This window comes from Podarcis vaucheri (genome assembly GCF_965113315.1).
Source record: "Podarcis vaucheri genome assembly, chromosome: 7".
NCBI lineage: Eukaryota > Metazoa > Chordata > Lepidosauria > Squamata > Lacertidae > Podarcis > Podarcis vaucheri.
The window spans coordinates 75,392,295-75,412,282 of NC_138765.1; the positions used below are offsets into that span (position 1 = coordinate 75,392,295).

General features: G+C 48.2%; 1 protein-coding gene and 1 long non-coding RNA gene across 5 annotated transcripts in view; one reads left to right on the top strand and one right to left on the bottom strand.

Moving 5' to 3' along the window:
- The window catches only part of LOC309536539, a 253,860-nt gene that overhangs the window by 122,424 nt on the left and 111,448 nt on the right, over positions 1-19,988 (bottom strand). The gene's annotated exons all lie outside the window — the stretch shown is intronic.
- Positions 5,135-19,988, top strand: part of DVL1 (dishevelled segment polarity protein 1) — a 129,712-nt gene continuing 114,858 nt past the window's right edge. For 3 of the 4 annotated variants that reach the window (XR_014221495.1, XM_082230034.1, XM_082230035.1), the window contains exon 1: positions 5,136-5,367. Coding sequence is in view for 3 of the 4 variants with exons in the window: in XM_082230034.1 (XP_082086160.1) it covers positions 5,198-5,367 (170 nt within the window). In the remaining variant the exon portion in view is untranslated. Of the gene's footprint in view, positions 5,368-19,988 lie in introns of all 4 variants that reach the window. The other variant, XM_082230033.1, reaches the window with a different exon arrangement.

Genomic DNA, 19,988 nt, shown 5'->3' on the forward strand with positions numbered 1-19,988 from the left:
TGCGGAAATAAGTGGAAATGCCACATTTATCTGATGTGAATATTTTGCATGCCCTTCCCCATTGCGCAGCTGTGGCTTGTCAGCAGGACGTGCTTATTTCCGGTGGGTGATTAAAAATGTGTTAATTGCTGTATCTTTCTATCTGGATGAGAGCTTTCTGTGGGTGGGTGTCTTCTCACACTGCATTCACTAGGGACAGCGTGGGGCGCAGTCACAGAAGGAAGCTCCTTCTTGGAGATTAAAAAGATGCTTTTGAGATCACATGCTAGGAATGCAAGGTGTTTCCAGACAACCAGTTTACTGAGCGTTCATCCAGATTTCTTTGCAAGGAGATTAGAAGACATTTCCAGTGCACCTCAACTTTCATTTCCTTCTTGGAAAAAGCCCAGTCTTTCGGGAAAGTGGGTTTGTTGCGCAGGACTTCTCTGTTGACTGTAATTGCACAACACTGGCTAACAGGAGTGAGATCCTGTCAGCATCTAACAGCTTTGCTCAGAGGCCTAAACTGGTTGCTGATTTGCTGCTGGGCCCCATTCAAGACAACTTGGGACCAGTTTACCTGTGAGATCACCTTGCTCCATATAGGTCTCCTCAACTGCTTTGATCTGCAGAACTGCCACTGCTGCAGGTGCCACATAATACTTGTTCTACATTTGTAAGAAATTGCTCTTTTAGCTTGATAGCACCCACACTCTACTGACATCTGGCAGGTGCCTTCACTGTACAATTTTTGGTGCCTGCTAAAACAGACTTGCTTAGGCAAGCCTATCCAGAGATGCTTTAATGTTTTAATCTGACTTTTAGCTAGTTGTTGATTTTATTTTTTTTAATGAATTAAATAGCTTTTAGTTGTTGTTTTACTGGTAATCTCCCCCCTTTCATTTCATTTTTTTGCACAATCAAGCGGTTTATCAATTTTGTGCAATTGTTTCCAGGCTGCTTGTATTTCCGTTTGGGATTCAAATACCCAGTGTCTTGCAAAGCTCATCTGTGCAACTGAGCGACAAATGGGAGCGAAATGAGTTGCTGGGGATACCTCCAGACTGCTGGTATTTTACAGAAGGAATTCAAGTGTATATAGGGAGATGCTCATTCGCTCAACAAATCCACTTTCAAAAAAAGAAACTAGCTTTTTGCAGTTAGGAAAGTAACGCGGAAAGGCATTAAAAAGTCTCAGATGGATTAATGAATAGCAGGAAGGTATATAAGCGCCCTGCAAGCAATTCAGGACGAAGGCTTGATAAAGTCTGGATATAATTTTACCTTTGTGCAAGGAAATCAGGGTGAATGCTTAGTAATTTATAAATTATACTCCGTTTTTTGCTTAGCTGGGCACAAGTTACGCGGCATATAAGGAAAGGGTTGTTTGAAATTAGGGGTTTGGGTTTCTTTTGAAAATAGTTTGATTTATTGGCTTTAAGGACATCTAAGAAGAGCCCTGCAGGATCAGGCTAATGGCCCATCTAACCCAGTATCCTGCTCTCACTGTGGCAGAGCAGATTTCTCTGGGAAGTGTGCAAGCAGGACGTGAATGCAACAGCACCCTCCCCTCCTGCACTTTCCAGCAACTGGTGTTCAGAGGCATACGACTTCTGACTGGAGCTGGAACATAGGCATTGGGGCTAGCAGCCATTGATAGCCTTCAGCTCCACGAATCCCAAAGACTTCTGGCCTTCCCCTTGTAAATGACGTAGGAAACCAGAAGGTCTCCCTTTCATCGTGCAGGAGTCTGGCCATCTGGAACTCTCCAGTGTGATTCCCATGTGCTTGAGAAATGAGCTCTTTTTCGAGTTTGATGAAGCATAGCACACCAAGCTTAGACACATGTTACAAAATGAGCACATTAAAAAGGTCACCTTATCAGTACTGCCTCCATTGTTCTCTGGGTCTAACCAAGCAACTAATCTGTGGAAATACGCTGACTTTTGGAAATAGCTATGATCCCACGGCCTTCTTAGGTTCTTTAAAGTACTGTAGTTCCTGACCTACTGCAGCCAGTAGATTCAGGCAGGATTTGCTGCAATGCCTTTGCTACACCCTAGTGGCCAACTGGTTTTTTACAAGCCCTCTGAACGTAGGGTTGTTGCATCACAGTGTGCAGGCTGGGCTTAACTTTGCACCTCAGCCTGATTCCTGCACATCCCTTGACCTTGAATGACTGTTCCTGAGCATGTGCAGAGTGTATTTTGTAATATGAAACCTGGGGCTCTCTGCATGCAAGCAGGTTTTCTCTTCCACTGACCTCCTTCCCATCAACAACCCCATCAGCGTAACAGATTTGGGGGCTTTGACACCAGGCTAAGAGGGGAGGGCAGGTGTGCGTGTGTTGAAGTTGCCCACCCAGTGATTCAAAATATCAGAAATGGCTGCTGAGCAGCAACCCTTTGTCACTTGACATTTTCTCTCTGGGAATGGCCTTTTCCATCCTGTGCAGCAACCGCACACAATAAATTTTTCATCTTGACTTCTTTTCCACTCTCAAAGAGAGAAATCATTTCTATGTTGTTTTTGGAGGGGTGGGGCACCAGGTTCCATAGAAGATACAGATTGTATGGGATGTTATTTCTTCTGTATTTAAGACAACTGCTTTCAACGGCCTCTTTTGAGGAGTGTACTGGACTCACTTTCCTTGGAATGGGAATGGGCCCCAGGCCAAATTCCTTTAATCTCTTGCCCTTCAGCTCATACCTCTGGCAAGCAGGAGCTTTTAAGGTTACCTGGAGAGGAGAAGGACAGCCCCAATGAGCTTAACAGGCAAGACTGGCTTGCTGAAACAGGGACATGCCACACAACTAAATTTTGTTACACGTCCCCACTTGCCCATTATATTATACCTGTATATAATATAATGCTTATATATACAAGCATTTATAACCCACTCTTTAAGTGGAAAAGGTCCCAGACTGGCCTACATATCAATTAAAAGTAACAACCTCACAGCCCCTGGTTTCAGGCTCACAATCTACAAATATGTGACACATATTTGAGGAAAAGCTCAACCTGCTCTCTCGTTCCAACCTCTTTCAGCAGTCTTTACATCATTAAAATTTCCATGTGATTTACAAAAACTGTAAAACTGTAAAAACAAACGCGCCGGCGTAAACTATAAAAGCAGCAGTAATGACAATAGGTAATAGGAAATCTATAGGACAATATTCTTATTATATTTATTTGTTGCTTACTACAAAAAATAGTCTCAAAGTGACTTACCATTTAATAGCACACACCAAAAAATATATTATAACAAAAAATACGCATCCATTGTAACTGACAATCTGCACCTTTTCAATATGAATTGTTCCAGAATGCTTGGGTGATCAAGTAGGTTTCCCTGCTAGCCTCTCTCCTACAGTGGTACCTTAATTTGTTCCGGAGGTCCGTTCTTAACCTGAAACTGTTCTTAACCTGAAGCACCACTTTAGCTAATGGGGCCTCCTGCTACCGCTGCACTGCCGGAGGACGATTTCTGTTCTCATCCTGAAGCAAAGTTCTTAACCAGAGATACTATTTCTGGGTTAGCAGAGTCTGTAACCTGAAGCGTATGTAACCTGAAGTGTATGTAACCCAAGGTACCACTGTACTTTTTTTCTTCATCTTTTTGGGGGTGTGAGAAGAGGCTCAGATGCAAAAGAAAGTGAGATACACCTATTTCAGGGATAAGGACTCCTTCAGGTTTCTCTATATGGCCTGCAGGACTCTCCCCACGCCACACCCCTTTGCCCTGGCCACACCCCTCAACCTTTGGCCACACCCCTCTCCCTATGCCACACCCCTCCCGTTCCTCTTTTGCAATCGCCTGCCTTGGGGTTAGGCTGTGTCCTCGAACTCTGATAACGCTTTTTGCTTGTTTTGCTTGCGTGGATGGTGGCTAGAGAGGGGTGTGCCAGTATGTAGAGAAACGAACTTGCTGTTCAAAGCATATAAAGAGCACCCGCTGCTCCGCCCGCTTTGGCTTCCAGCCCCGCCCACCGCTGGCATGTGGCCCCTGGTAGGTTGCCTGGAAGGGAATGTGACCCGGATCTCTTACCTACCTGCTAAAAAAAAAATTTAAAAATCAAATAAGAACCGCAGCCACCGGGCGACCTTAAGGCTCCTTGTAGAAACTCGCACCCCACAATTGAGGGAAGCAGGAAGAGGTGGGCTAGTCACATGACGCCCCCCCCCTGCTGATCGCGGAGGTTTCCGCTCGGTGCTTCATACAACACCCTCAAACGCGTGTCTGGACGACCGGGGCGACGGGAGCGTTTTGTGGCAGGCGCCTCTCCTGCTGGATCTCACCTACGCGCGGCGCAATTGTCCCTGCTTGCTGCAGCTGCTCCTGCGCGCCTTTGGAACACGGGCGCGCCTTTTGCCCGCGGACGGGGGGGCGCGCGCGGTTGCAACAACAAAAAAACCAAAACCCGAGCCGTGGCCCTTTAAGCTGCGTGTGTTGGGAGGAGACTGCCGAGAAGAGGAGAGGACTTTGGGTATAGAGAGAGGGCATTTGTGCGTGCGTGCCGAGGAGAGTCCTCTGGTTTGCAGTTTGGGGAAGGATCTCTAGATTCCGCCACCCTTCCTCTTTATACCTCTCCGCCAGCAAGCCCGCCTTTGCAAGCCAAAGAGGCTCTTTAGATCTCTAGGTCGATCTCACCGTTGCAACATTTTCTTCTTATTAAGTGTCATTGCAATAAACCAGGATTTTGTGTGTGTGAGAGAGAGAGATCGGATACCGGGGCGTTGGGGAAGGCAAGGCTTACGCATCTCCTTTGTGGGTCTCCGGATTTTGGAAGCAGGTTTGCAAGGCAAGGCGGGGAGAGGAGGTCGATTTTGATGCTGTAAGCATCCAGCCCCCAACGTTGGGGATAATGCATTCTGGCGAGCCCACCTCCAGGTGCCTGTCTCCGTCTGTGCCGCTAAGGGGCGGTGTGGGGCGTGACAACCCTTCTGCGTATGGCTCGCTACGGTAGCATTCCGCAGACACTGACATTTCCCTTCCTGTTTGGAAGCAAGCCTTGCATTGTAAAACGAAGGATCTGAGGGACTGGCACCTTGAACTTGGCCTTGATTCCCCCCTCCCTCACCCACCCACCCCCTTTCTCTCCCCCCTTTCTCTCTCTCTCTCTCTTTCCTCCCCCCCTTGGCAGATCTCCTCACACCCCCAACCTTCCCCTGTTCCCCCCTCCCCTTCCAACCTCCCCCAACACCCCTTCCTTCGTCCATGGCGGAGACAAAAATAATCTATCACATTGACGAAGAGGAGACCCCTTATCTGGTGAAATTGCCCGTCTCCCCGGAAAAAGTCACTTTGGCAGATTTTAAAAATGTCCTCAGCAACCGGCCGGTGCATAACTACAAATTTTTCTTCAAATCTATGGATCAGGATTTTGGGTAAGTTGGCATTCTGTTTTTATTTGGCGTTAAAAAAAATTTAAAAGGGGGGGGGGAGGGAAAGGACGTTTGGAAACCCAGATCTGCCTTGCCACGTTCCTGTGTGTTTGCATGATTGCCTGAACGCGGCGTGACTTATGCCTTTCTTAAAATGTGGCGAGCTTTCAAATCTGCTGGGGTTTGTGAAATAGCCCCCATTCGCCCCTATCACCAGGTTTACGCAAATCTACCCTGAATCCACACCAGAGGCTTCCCTCTGCCGTTATACATGTCAACCTTTGTGGGGTCGGGGGGGGGGGGGAAGAGAAGGGTGGTGTTTGGAAATGACATACATTAATATCATGGTTGTAAAAAAGGAGGGGGGTGACATATTCCACCCTCCCCTTTGGGTGTCAAAGGAAAACTGGATCTGAAATTGTGGATTTCTTCCTTTCTGGTGGCTTTGATCAGATAAAGGGGACTCTCCGGGAAAGGAAAAGGCTCCCGATTTTACGTGGTTTACCGTTCTGGAAGCGGTGGGCAGTGCTAGGTTGGTGAAGGTTTAAAGCCTGGAGGGGATGACTGTGGGGCGTCCGGATTTCCCGAAACACGGGTCTCTGGGGAGAATCGGTGGGTCCGCGATGATTATGGCTAAAAGTTCTGGGAGCAAAAAAAGGGGTTGCCTCCAACTCGGACCCTCCTCGGAGTAGACCCATTGAAATGAATGGGTCTAAAGCTGGCCATGTGCCGATCAATTCCCATGGGTCTGCCTCTGAGCAGGAGCAGCGCTGGATCCAACCCAAAAGGTGTGAGGGGCCTCCTTGCTTTACCTGCTCATAAAGGTGTTGCTTTCTGAAATCTGGGTTGCCAGTAGGGGTTTGTGTTTGGCTGTAGACTTCTGGGGTCAGCTGTTTTTTAAGAAGATGCTAAGCCCCTCCACTGGGTATTTCCTGCTTACAAATAGAGGTTTAGGGAGGCTGTGGGTGTCCCCTCTCCCAGATCTTTTGGAGTGGAAGGGGTGTGTGAATTTCTGTAGGCGGTTGGTGGGTGGGTCCTTTTTTCTTCCTTTTTCACTGTTTCTGCCTTGGCAGTGCCTCAGAGATGAACAAATTGTAACCCAGGGAACGGCCATGGCTTTGGGGTACAGCATCTGCTTTGGCCTCAGAAGGTCCCTGGTTCAAATCCCAGTGGCACCCCCAGATAGAACTGGGAGAGGCTTCCTGCCTGAAACTCTGGGGAGCTGCTGCCAGTCAGTGTAGACAATACTGAGCAAGATGGACTAAAGGTCTGACTCAGTTGCAAGATAGCTTCCTATGTTTTGGTGTGGGGGCATATCTCTTAAATTTCGCTTGCCAAGGAGAACTGGGAATGCCTATTCAATTCATTTTGGCTCTCTTGAGAGTTGGGGAGACTTCCATCGGGAAGCACTGGAGTGTCTTTCTATTATTATTTTTTGCTCCCCCCCCCTTCCTGTTCATCCTCTCCCACTTGGGCAGCTGCAAGGCCTGGTATATGACGGTGGTCCTCCTTTAATGTCTGGGGGTCTCTGTGAAGTGGGCCTGATTGCCCTCTTTTGGGGTGGGGTAGGAGCAGGATATAGAATCATAGAATTGTAGAGTCGAAAGGGACCCTGAGAGTCATCTAGTCCAACCCGCTGCAATGTAGGGATCTCTACTAAAGCATACCTTTAGAATCACAGAAGTAGTTTGCATTAGACCAATCCGTAAAAATGGAGACATTTCCAGGTGTGCTGGTGGTTGGGACTCCCTTATTGTTTCATTACTGACTGGTGTCAGGAGATGGAACAGAAGAGGGATGAAGAGTGTGCACAATTTGGGGGACCCGATAACCACTGGAATTGATAATACAACAACAACAACAGGAGGTTGTTCCTCAGATAGGTAGAAGGAGGGACCATACTGCTTATGGTTTTTGAGAGGAGGGGGCGTATCGTCTTGTCTTGGGCCGAATTGATCACCCCACCCCCACCAGCAGTAGTGGACAAACATATATAAATGTTAGCTGGCGAGAGCATGGCAGTCTGTGTTCCCCTGTCCAACGAAGGGGGTTAAAACAAGGGGTATTGTGGGTGCTGTGCCTTTTTGCGCCCCCACAATGCTTTTCTCTGGGTGGTGGGTTCCAAAATCTCCCTGCAGGAGGTTGAAGAGCTCTTTGCTTGTCTCTGGGCTGTGGAGAAAGTGGCCGAGGTATGTCCAGAGGGCAAAGGGCTCTGCCAATGCCTCCCTTGTTGTTTGTGCATCGGGAAGGGAATTAAAGAGCCCTTTGTGCTGTGTCTCAGCTTGGGAGAAATCGGGTGAGGTGCATAATAGTTCATGTGCGCGAGGTGTTGATCTTTGGAAACATCTGTCTCTTTCGCTTACTTATCTGTAGTCTAGGGACACCTGTTCTGGGTGGTTCTAAAATTGCACACTTTCTAGAAAAAGAGGCCTTTCCCTCTTTGAGGTGGGCAACTTGCATGTCTGAATGTTTCTGTATACATTTTTTTTAAAAGCCCCGCTCATAGGAAACTAGGCTAGGAAGGTTCTCCCTGATATGCCGGTCTTCTTGGGGCAGGGGATTATTATTATTATTGTTGTTGTTGTTATTATTATTACTTTGCATCCAGGTGACTTCAGTCATGTGCAACCATGCCATCAATCTGGTCAGACTCTGTTGCCTGCACCGACCGGCAACAGCTCTCCGGGGCTTCGGACAGGGGTTATGTCCAGTGTTACCCAGAAATGCCGGGATTTGCATGCGAAGCAAGTGCTAAAACCACTGAGACAAGCCTTTTTCCTTAAGACATGAGAACATAGGAAGCTTCCTTATATTGAGTTAGGCTATTGGTTCATCTAGCTTGGTGTTGTCTACACTGACTAGCAGTGGCTCCCCAGGGTGTAATGTGGGGGTCCCTCTCAGCCTTAATTGGAGATGACTTTGAAACTTGATCCTGGCATCTTTTGCATGCAGTGCCGATGCTCTGCCACGGAACTATGGCCCTTCCCTGCATTTAGGGACTAGATGAACCTTTGAGCTGACACAGCAAGGCTTTCCTTACGTTTCTACGACGCAGACCTTTTTTAAAGAATAAAAATAGTAAGAAGCCCACCTTAAGGCCTTATGATGGCCCACACTCCCCCCAGTCTCTCCACCTCCAAGATCTGTATTGCCTGGTTTGGCACACAACCACTTGTTGGCATTTAGATAATTAAAAAAGGAAGAAAAAAAGCCACAGGCCTCATCATCTCCAGCTCTTTGGATGGCAACCATGAATCAGCATTTGAAATCTAATAATCTCTTGGAAACAAGCCTCCCCTCCCCTCCGTGTCGGACGGCTCGTACCTGTATCTATTTCCGGCACTGCGATCTTGGTGTTGTGTGTCGCCTGCAAAAAGGTCAGACGGAGCGGAGGGAAGTGGAATGATGCAAGAGAGCCCCATGGAAAACAGATTTGTTTTATTCTGAGTGTTTTCCTGGACAGAGTCCTCTCAAGGCAGGGCACGGCGACATAAACCCCAAAGCTGGAACAATTTAATGTTAGACTGCATACACACACGCACTATATGTTTAAAGTGCATTTACCCCCCCCATCAATAATTCTGGGAATTGTAGTTTGTTAAGGGTGCTGGGAATTGTAGCTCCATGAGAGGTAAGCTACAGTTTCCAGGGGGTTTTTTTTTTTTGGGGGGGGGGCTGTTTTACATTCATGGTGTGTATGTGACTTTTGTTTTTTTAAAAAAATCATTTTAAAGATTTTTAAGATCCATACGAATGTAAGACAAAGCCTGCTGGATCAGGCCAAGAGCTCACTTACCCCAGCATTCTTACCCCCAGATGCCTGTGGGAAATCCATCAGCAAAATTCAAAGAATAAGCAACAGCATTAAAAAATATAAATGAGCCAGCATAAAATAATGACCATGAACCACAGCATTAAAACAGTAGCATATTCAATATAATCACATCAGTTAAAATTCAGAACCCTCAAGTAGTTGCTGGAGCTCAGCTCCCCTCACCGTCTGTGACCATTGGCCATGCTGGCTGAGGCGGGGTGTGTGTGTGTGGAGTCCAGCAACATCCCACGGGTCAGAGGTCCCCCAACCACTGCAGAAGCCAAGATATTCAGAGCCTTTTTGTATACTGAAGGGGCCAACTGTGCATCCCTTGGGAGGGAGTTCCACACAGTAGGGGCCACCACTGAGAAGGCCCTGACCCTAGAAGTGATGCCACCAGGCCAAGACTTTGGGGTGCCCCCCTCAGCAGAATAGGCAGGAGGGGCCCCAAAAGCAACACAGGTTCAAGTAAGTGAAGTAATTCAGTGTACACCTGTGTTGCTAGGTGTTCCCAGGCTAGCTGTCAAGTGGAAGGCAGGCTTCCACATTTATTTATTTTTTGCTTGCCGTGGTAAGTGCGAGTTTTGCTTTCCTCCTAACCTTAGAGCTGTGAATCATTTCAGCAGTTGTGGAGGGGAGAGGAAGACTTGGATTCACAGTGGCCGAACCAGTTAAACCCCCTTGTCCACTTCCTTCAGTCTTCAAATTCCTCACCCCATTTATCTATTTTATTTTATTTTATTTTATTTTATTTTATTTTATTTTATTTTATTTTATTTTATTTTATTTTATTTTATTTTATTTTATTATTTATTTATTTATTTATTTATTTCATTTTCCCCAAGGAGCTCAAGGTTGCATACATGGGCCTTTTTCTCAATTTTTATCCTTACAATAACCTTGTATGATAGGCCAGGCTGAGATACAGCAACAGGCCCACGGCCACTCACTGGCCGAGTGGGGGATTTGCACCCTGGTCTCCTAGGTCCTAGTCCCACACTCTGGCCACTGCACCACACTGCCTTTCCCGTGCGGAACTGTTGCAACCCAGAAGCATCCGGGAGCGTTAGATCCTCACACCCAGCAGCTGCTTATCTTAATTTCCCCTTCCCTCTGGCAATTAAAGTGCCTTAACCCTGCTGACATCCAGCACCCTGGGGGATAGTGATGGTGTTAACCTGCATCAAGGAGACGGTTGCCTTGTTGATTGCCTTGCTTCTGTGCATCAGCTGGATCGCCCTGCTGTCATTAGGAGTTCCTGCTCTTTGCTTGGGGTTAGGGACATGGCAAGCTGTCTTATGCCAAGTCATTTATCTGACTCAGCATCGTCTACACTGAACGGCAGTGGCTCTCCAGGGCTTCAGGCAGGCAATCTTTCCCAGCCCTCTCCTGCCTGAACAGCCATTGCCCGTCGGTGTTCGCAATATTGAGCTCAGTGGTCCTATGTCTTACAGGAAGGGCCATGGCTGGGTGGTAGAGTATCTGCTTGCATGGAGAAGGTCCCAGGTTCAGGCTCCAGTATCCCCAGATAGGGGTGGGAACGGTCCCTAGCCTTAAGCCCTAGGCAGCTCCTGCCGTCCGTGCAGACAATACTGAGATAGATAGACCAGTGGTCTGATTAAGCAGAAGATCTGCCTGTGGTTATTTCTATGACTGACAGTGAATCTCGGGCACCCCCTGCTTCCTGATCCTTTTAAGTGGAGATGTTGAGGATTGAACCTGGGACCTTCTGCATGCAAAACCAGGGCTCTACTGCTGAGCCACATCCCCTCTTCAGAGCCCCCAGTCTCCCCTGGCAGGGCTTGCCTAGGATTTGAATCCCAGGATTTGAATCTCCCTGCTGTGAGGTTCTTGCCTCCTAGACCATGGGTAGACAACCTAAGGCCCGGGGGCCAGATGCGGCCCAATCGCCTTCTCAGTCTGGTCCCCGGATGGTCCGGGAATCAGCATGTATCAACGGGACCGCCTCTCCTGGTATGCCCCACAGAGGAACTTACGGTCCTCAAATAAAAACATCTTGAAGGTCCCAGGCCTCAGAGAGGTTAGGCTGGCCTCAACTAGAGCCAGGGCTTTTTCGGCTGCGGCTCCAACCTGGTGGAACGCTCTGTCACAAGAGACAAGGGCCCTGCAGGACTTGACATCTTTCCGCAGGGCCTGCAAGACAGAGCTGTTCCACCAGGCCTTTGGTTAGGGCACAGCCTGACTCCCTCCTTTGGCAATCTTTACAATACTTTAGTTTATGGTTGCCATCAATTCTGATTTTAATTAATTCTTATGATGTTTTTATAATGTTGCACTATTTTAGTGTTGTTAGCCGCCCTGAGCCCGGCTTCGGCTGGGGAGGGCGGGATATAAATAAAAATTTATTATTATTATTATTACTTGAGTAGAATGTGTCCTTTTATTTAAAATGCATCTCTGGGTTATTTGTGGGGCCTGCCTGGTGTTTTTACATGAGTAGAATGTGTGCTTTTATTTAAAATGCATCTCTGGGTTATTTGTGGGGCATAGGAATTCGTTCATCCCTCCCCCCAAAAAAAACAAAACAGTCCGGCCCACCACATGGTCTGAGGGATGGTGGACCGGCCCACGGCTGAAAAAGGTTGCTGACCCTTGTCCTAGACCAACAAGCCCCATGCCTTGTCTGGCGTGAAATCCCACCACCTTGGGAGAGCGGTTTTGAAATTCACAGTCCAGACCCAAAGGTTGTTTTCTAAGCTGCTTGCAGGGGCGGCCGTGGTGTTTTTGATTGCAGTTGTTTGGAAGGCTAGCAAAAGCCAGGATCTTGTGAAGGCTGTTAGATGGGAGCTTGTATCTCATTTGATGTGGTGGCGGTACAGATTTCAGGAGTCGTTCTCTCTCTCTCTCTCTCTCTCTCTCTCTCTCTCTCTCACACACACACACACACACACACACACACGCCTTATCTGCAAGCAGAAGCCTGGAAAGACAGACACCCTTAAATTTCTAATTAACGGCCGGATTATAGACCGTTGTTACAACTGACTTGGGAGCCACTGTAAAAAATTGGATTTACAGCTGGAACAGCCGTAGGCAGCTCTAGGTTGCTGATGACCTCCAGCTGCCTGGAGTCAGGCGAAGAGAGGCTGAACGTGCAAAGTGTCATTATCTTCCTGTACCAGAGTCTCCCTGATGGAATCTCAGGGGCCGTCTCCAGTGCTAGCCCTGCTCAGGGTAGGCCCATTGAAGTTAGTGGGCATGACCGACCTGGGCTCATCAATTTCAATGGGACTTAGCTGGATACAACCTGATTTATAATCGGAAGAGCCTTCCAGATCTGAGCCAAGCTCCATTTAGGCCAGTGTCCAAGAGAGGCCAACCAGTTGTTTCTAGGAAGACTACAATGCAGAGCAGAACCATCATGGCTAGTAACCGTCAATAATAGCCTTATCCTCCAGGATTGTCCAGCAGATCCTCTTGCCTATGTAGTTCAGCAGTCCCAGGTTCATTCCCTGGCATCTCTGGGTAGGAATGGAGAGCTGCTGCCAATTAGTGTACAGTGGTACCTCGGGTTACATACGCTTCAGGTTACAGACATTTCAGGTTACAAACTCCACTAACCCAGAAATAGTACCTCAGGTTAAGAACTTTGCTTCAGGATGAGAACAGAAATCGTGCTCCGGCGGCGCGGCGGTAGTGGGAGGCCCCATTAGCTAAAGTGGTGCTTCAGGTTAAGAACAGTTTCAGGTTAAGAACGGACTTCCGGAACGAATTAAGTTCTTAATTCGAGGTACCACTGTAGCGGGAAGGCATTGATGACTGGTAACTGCTTGCTATTCAGCACATTCCCATCTGCTCAGGCAGGAACTGAGCAAAAGTGGAGTGCAGTGGCCTAGCTGATGGAAGTTAGGCAGCAAAGGAAACAGAAATCTGGACTTTGTGGCTGGTTTGAAATACATCTGACTGAGAGTTCCTGCTGATTTTTGTTGTTTGCTGTGAGCTTCCTCCTGCTTAGTCTCAGTGTTGCCCCTTGTAGAACTCAGCAAGGAGGAAGAGAATGGGGACCAAACTAGAATAAGTCTGGCTTCTCATTGGCTCTGTCTCTGCCTATCATCGGCTGTGGCTCTGTCCACTGTTGGGTTTCTTGCCTTTTGCCCCACCAGCCACTCATAGAATTAGGAAATTATAGAGTTGGAAGGAACCCCAAGAGTCATCTAGTCCAAGCCCCTGCAACGCAGGAATCTCAACACATGGTTCCTCATCCAATTTGAAACCACACCAGACCCTGCTTAGCTTTGCAAATGTGCTAGCTAGTGAGGGGACCTCTGCCTTTCTCCCTGGCCTGCAATGTTTGGAAGCTGCTGGCACAGAGACATTTTGTGCGTGTCTTTTCCCGCTAAAGAAAAGAAGCCCAGCGGACTTGAGTGTCCTGGAAAATATTTCTTAATATTTTTTTCTCTCTCCCTCCGCCCCACAACCGCCCCAGCCCGCCTTCTTCCTTGTAAGTGGTAATTAGATTCCCCATTGCAGCTTGAAATGTAAAATGCAGGCTTGCTGCAGACTCCCGTTCCTGGCTCTCTTACAAGGTGGCTGTGTAGGGCTGTAATTTGGCAAGTGGTTTCCAACTTGGCAAGCGGCCTTTTTGCCACTGAGCCAAAACAAGAAGGGGGTGGGAGTGAGAGCTTTGTGTCAGGGAAGCAAATGGTGTTGTTGACTCTCTCTTCCCGCAACACACTTTTTTGGGGGGTGGGGTGGGGGGAACCGAGTCTTGCAGGGAGAGCAGCCTGTCCGGATCTGACTTAGCAGTATCGCACATGTTGTCACAAGGGCACGGCCCTTTTCCTGGATCCTCCTGAAACAATAACCGAAAGACGTAATAAATAAACCCGCAGCTTGGGAATGAAATGTGCCGCTGAGTTTGCTCCCGGGCCGGAATAAGAGAGGCAGAAAGAGAGTGGAGCAGCAAGCTGGAGCGTGGCCAGTATCTGGGCGCAGCACAGCGACTGCCCCGTGTCAGTTTCCCAAAATATATTTATGTATGTATTTCAGCGGAATACTTGGCCAGGACACCGTAGAACCAGCATTGCGGAGCTGGCTGCTTGCAAACTGTCCTTGTTGCGGTTCTAAGCTCTGATCCGCTGGCAAAGATGGCGTAGCAATGCGATTCTGTGCCTTGGCAGGTGGAAGGTGGGGGGGGGAGAATCCCGAGTAGCTGCAGTGGTGCAATCAGGTAGTTTTCAAACTCTGGACTTTGTGGGTTGCAGCCAACTAAGTTTTACTCTGAGTGGACCCATTGAAAATCATGAACTTCTGTTAGTCCTGGCCGTTATTTAATTTATTTATTTCCAGCATTTGTATCCCACTCTTCAGCCAAAAAGACCCACAGTGTCTTACATACACTCCAAAAAAGACCGTCCTTACAATCTTAAAAAACGTGACACACAAGGGAAAAGGGACAGGGAGGGAAGAGGAAAAGCAAAAGCAAAAGCCAGGCATCAGTTTGTAAACATGTGTTCCTATAATGAAGAAAGGATGACACGGTTCAGGGGCAAAGAGGGGCCTGATGGAGCTGGGCCTCCAGCAGAGCTGAAGAAACCAGCCTTCTGCTTCCTGTCTCCCACTGATGCAGCTCTGTAGAATGGTTGCCCCCAGATGACTGTCGAGGGAGAGGAAGCCTGATGGGACTAGCCTGTCACAGCAGAGCTGATGGAGGGAGTTCTGCTTCCCAGCTCTCCCAGTGCTGGAATCAGTGGGCCTGCTCTGAGCGGGACTAGCATAATGGTCTTATTGGACTCCCTCTTCTTTCGATGGGTCAGAATTGCTTACTTCAAAATTGCTACTGGTGTGGGGAGGGGGCGCCCAGCTCATTCTGCAAAGTGGGGTCCCAGGCCTCTGCCCCATAATCTGGCACCCTTGGGCTGCTGTTGCTGTAGTCCTAGAAACCCCACCAGCGCCCACTGTCTTGAGGAGGGTGGCCACACATTCGATGCTGTACATTTGAAGCCCATTCAACGCACATTTAAGCCACTTGCCTCCCCTCCTGGCAAAGAACCCTGGGAACTGTAGTTTGCTAAGGGTGCCGTGAATTGTAACCCTGTGAGGCTGGAACTACAGTTCCTGGGATTCTTTCGGGGGCTTTAAATTTGCATTGAGTGTTTTTTTAAAAACCATATGGTGTGGATTTGCCCTTGCTGTACAGAAGACAGCTCTGTCTGACAGCTGTGTTTCCCCTCCTCTGGATACATGTTGATGTGAGTCACAAGTGGGGAGAGTTGCTGTTCAGGTTCTCCCTTTGGTTTTCCCACCAAGGCATGTGCTTGGTCCCTGTGAGAGCAGGATGCTGGATTAGATGGGCCTTTGGCCTGATCCAGCAGGCTCTTATCTTCTTAAGGACTGCCTAGTTCAGGGGTAGTCAACCTTTTCATACCTACTGCCCACTAATGCATCTTTCTGGATGGTAAAGTTTCCTTACCGCCCACCAGTGTGCGATGGAAGGCGGATTCAGCTTGTGCCGTAGAACCCCCTAGCGCCCACCTAGAATCCTGAAATGCCCACTAGTGGGTGGTAGGGACCAGGTTGACAACCCCTGGTCTAGTTTAAAGATGGTTTGAAGTTGCCCATCAACAGTGAGTATCTGGATAACAGACTGAACAGGCACACAACCCACCTGTTCGCAGGCATCCCAACTATATTGAGATATATATTGTGTCCCTATTTAAATCAGAGTAGCTCTTTTACTGCTTTTGCATCTGTACGTCTCAGAGTTTGCAAATGTTACACAACACTGACATCCTCTTTCTCTCTCATTAATTGGTCTGATTGTTATTTTTAAGTGTGTGCGTGTGCATATGTTAGACTTCATTGTTCACTTGATATGTTGTGAGCCACTTTGGGCACAGTTTTATGGACAAGTGGCATACAAATAATAAAATTGTAGAACTGCAGAGCTGGAAGGCCCCCCCCAACTCCCTGCAAGGCAAAAATTGCAGCCAAAGCATCCCTGACAGATGGCCCTCCAACCTCTGTTTAAAAAGAACAGGTGATTATGATGTAACCTGGAAAGAAGGCAAGGCATGGCTGGCCGGCATCCTGAACAGGAGGGCTCCCCAGGGCAACAGTTCGTTGCAGGCACTACTTTTCTCCTTAAAACGCCCAGAGGGGACTCAGAAAACCAGGACTGTGTTTTGCAAGGCTTCAGAAACTAGAGGCTGTTCTTGGTAAACCAGGGCAGTTGGAGTGAGTGCATACAAATGGGGACCGGGTGAGTTTTTGGAACTCCCCCACCCCAAGAACTGTGGGAGCTCTAGTTGAGATCTTGCAAAGCTACAGTTCCCAAATGACCCTTGACAAATGACAGACTTCCCAGGCTTCTCTGTGTATGTGAGTGGGGAGTCATGTTCTTTAAGTGGACGGTGTGTCTGCTGCCTGTGGCTAGCCTTCGCAAACCATTTCCAGTCGTTTCTCCTTTGCTGCCTCCCCGACAGCCCTGAGCAGGAACAATCTCTCTCGTGGTCTGGGTGCGGCATGTTCCTTTATTACCTGTGGATGCTATGAAAACACAGCCAGGGGATGCAGGGGACGGGGCCTTTTTCCTGTGGCTTTTGTGCTCGGGGGGGGGGGGTGGAGAACAGCCAAGCAAAACAATTGAATCAGGGGGCTCTGATCTGTGTGGCCCTCCCCTCCGAGTGAGCTCCCAGGCAGCTCCGTGTGCAAAAAAGGTTGAACTCCAGGCATTGAAGAGGTCCGGGTATGTATGGAGAAATATACAGTTTATTGTCTTTGATGCTTGTTCAGCTTTGAATCTGCACCTGATATGTGGACAACTTCTACTGGTATTCTGCAGGGAGTAGGATAGCTCAGTGGGTAGAGCATGAGACTCTTATTCTCAGGGTTGTGGGTTTGAGACCCATCCTGGGCAAAAGGGGGTTGGACTAGATGACCCTCGTGATCCCTTCCAACTCTTAAGATTCTATGATTCAACCTTGATTCTGTCTCTATGTTAGCAGTAGAGAAACTTCTGGGCAACCCTTGGGAGAGGGCATGGGTGGTGGACTCTCCTTCCTTGGAGGTTTGTACACAGAGGTTGGATGTCCCTGTACCAGGGATTCTTTGGCAGTATGATTCCTCCATTGCATGGGGTTGGACTAGATGACCCTCAGGGTCCCTTCCAGCTCTACAGTTGTATGACTCTGTGGTTGGAGAGTTGCATCACAAAATTCAGACAAGAGCAGATCTTGAGGGTTAGCCGTGTTTCAGTTCACATATCATTTCATTGCTCCCACTGAGTTCCTTGCAGTGAACGGAAGCTGGCTATATTGGAAGCTGACTTCTACTGAGACAGGTGACTTCTCCATCTTATCTCTGTTTCAGCAGCTCTCCAGGGTTTCAGGCAAGGGGAGTCTCCCCCAGCCTTACTTGGCAATGCTGAGAATTCAACCTGGGACCTTCTGCATGCAAAACAGATGCTCTACCACTGAGCTGTGGCTCTTCCCTCTGACTGCCACCAGCCACGGCTCACGTGGGATGATGCGAGTTGTCCTCCAACATTTGCAAGGCACCAACTCGGCTACCCCTGTGTTAGCGATAAGTCCACTCAATTAAGACACAAAACCGGCTGCCACAAGATGTCTTGGGCTGCTTCAAAAGAGGGATCTGGCCAGTTCATTTAGCGGGCAGGACTGGTTTATCAGTGGCTATTGGCCATGACAGCCCAGTGAAACCTCTTTGTTCAGAAGCAGTTTCCCTGTGAATACTCCGTGGTGAAAAGCAATGTATGAGGAGAGGGCTGTTGCCTCCCTGCCCTGCTTGGAGGCTTCTGGATTGGCCACTCTACAAAGTGGAATACTGCGCTTAGATAGGCCTTGGGTCTGATCCAAGAGGCCTGGGAATGAGCTTGGAATTGGGAACTTGGAACTGGGAGCATCTCTCTTGTGAACTCTCGGTAGCCTCTGGCACTCCCCAGGCAAGGGTGTGTGGATGGACCACCTAGCAGGCTCACATTTCGGAAAATATCCTAGTCAAGGAAGCATCTGTTGAGTGTAATGCTTGAAACATCTGCCTTTGGGGAACTGATATATACCTCCAAGCACCTATCAGACACCTTTTCTTTTCCCATGTAATGAGGGCGGGGAAAAGAAATATTTCTTTCTCTCTTCTCTCTCCAGTGCTTGTAGGCTGACAGCAGGCAAAAGAGGCAGAAGAGGTCAAGCACACCCTGTAGCTGTAGGTGAGAATCTGTACCCTGATTTCTCCGGAGGGAGAATCCTCATGTTCACACCCCCCGTTCGTATTGGGCTTTTAGAAAGGAAGAAAGCTAAACTCAGGAAGAAAGCTAAACTCAAACACTTCCCCCTAGCATGCTATATTTCTGTGTGCAGAGAGAACTGTGGGTTGTCCTCTTCCCCAGTAGAACACTCAAACAAGCTTCCCTGCACATAGAAATCCAGCATGTTAGGTGGGGCCAGTCAGAACTAGCCCGCAGAGCAGGGAAGAAGAACCAATGGTCTTTCAGATGTTGCTGAACCACAGTTCTCATCAGCTTCAGCCACATCAGCAGCAGTCAGGGATGATGGGAGTTGTAATCCCACAGAATCTGGATGGTTACAGGGTTCCCACCCTTGCTATAGAGCAGTGTTTCCCAAACTTGGGTCTCCAGCTGTTTTTGGACTACAACTCCCATCAACCCTGACCATTGGCTCTGATAGCTAGGGATGATGGGAGTTGTAGTCCAAGAACAGCCAGAGGCCCAAGTTTGGGAAACACTTCTCCGGCCTACATTCCTGACTGCCTCTCCAACTCTGGGCCTCTGCCCACTTCCTGGTTCAGCTGTCTAAGAGGGGATACCACCTCCTAAGGAAACACGAAGTAGTAATTTAATTTAATTACAATCAATCAATCAATCAATCAATCAGATGTTCCGAAAAGGAATGTTGCAGAGATTGGAAGGCCTTCGGAAAACAGCAGCCAAAAATGATCAAGAGGTTGGGTGTCTCCCTTATGATGAAAAGCCACAACATTCGGGGCTCTTTAATGAACATTTGAACATTTAATTAATTAATTAATTAATTAATGAACATTTAATTAATTAGAGAAAATACATAGGTAAGGGAGACATGAGAAAAGTGCATAAAATAATTCACATTGTTCAGAAAGTGTTTCTCTCGTAACACTAGGATTCCTGGCCAACCAATGAAGCTGAATGTTGGAAGATTCAGGAAAGATAAAAGAGATTATTTTTACACGCAGTGTGCAAAGTTAAGTTTAGGAATTCGCTCCATCAGGAGAGATAGCAATGGCCACCAGATCGGATGGCTTTAAAATAGGATTAGAGAAAATTTGGGGAGAGAGAAGAAGGCTTTCAGTAGCTACTGGCAGCAATGGCTATGTTCTGCCTCTGCTGTTGGCACCAGTACGCCACTGAAAGCCAATTACTGGGAATGGCAGGTGGGGAGAGTGGCTGTTTCGCTCAGGCCATGCTTGCGGTCTTCCCACACAGACATCCAGTTGAGAACAGGGTGAAGGGCCTATGGCCCAATCCAGCAGGGCTCTTACAAGTAATAAAATGTGATTAGAATTCGAGCACCAAAATAGCTCCAAACATCTGAAAGGCTGAAGAGTGGGCAGACATGTTCCGATGCCTAGAGGCCTCAGGAGACCCATGGATCCTTTTGGCTCCATTTGAGATCTCTGGTGGCCTCACCCAGCTGCCCAAACAAGGACCACTGTGACAGGGCTTCCTTCAGAGTCTGGGCTGAAAGTCTGGAACGGTTGGTGGTCTTCTGACAACTGCCATTCAGCACCCTCCAGTTCTAAAGAGTTTTATATTATATAGCATGCAAGAGAATCGATA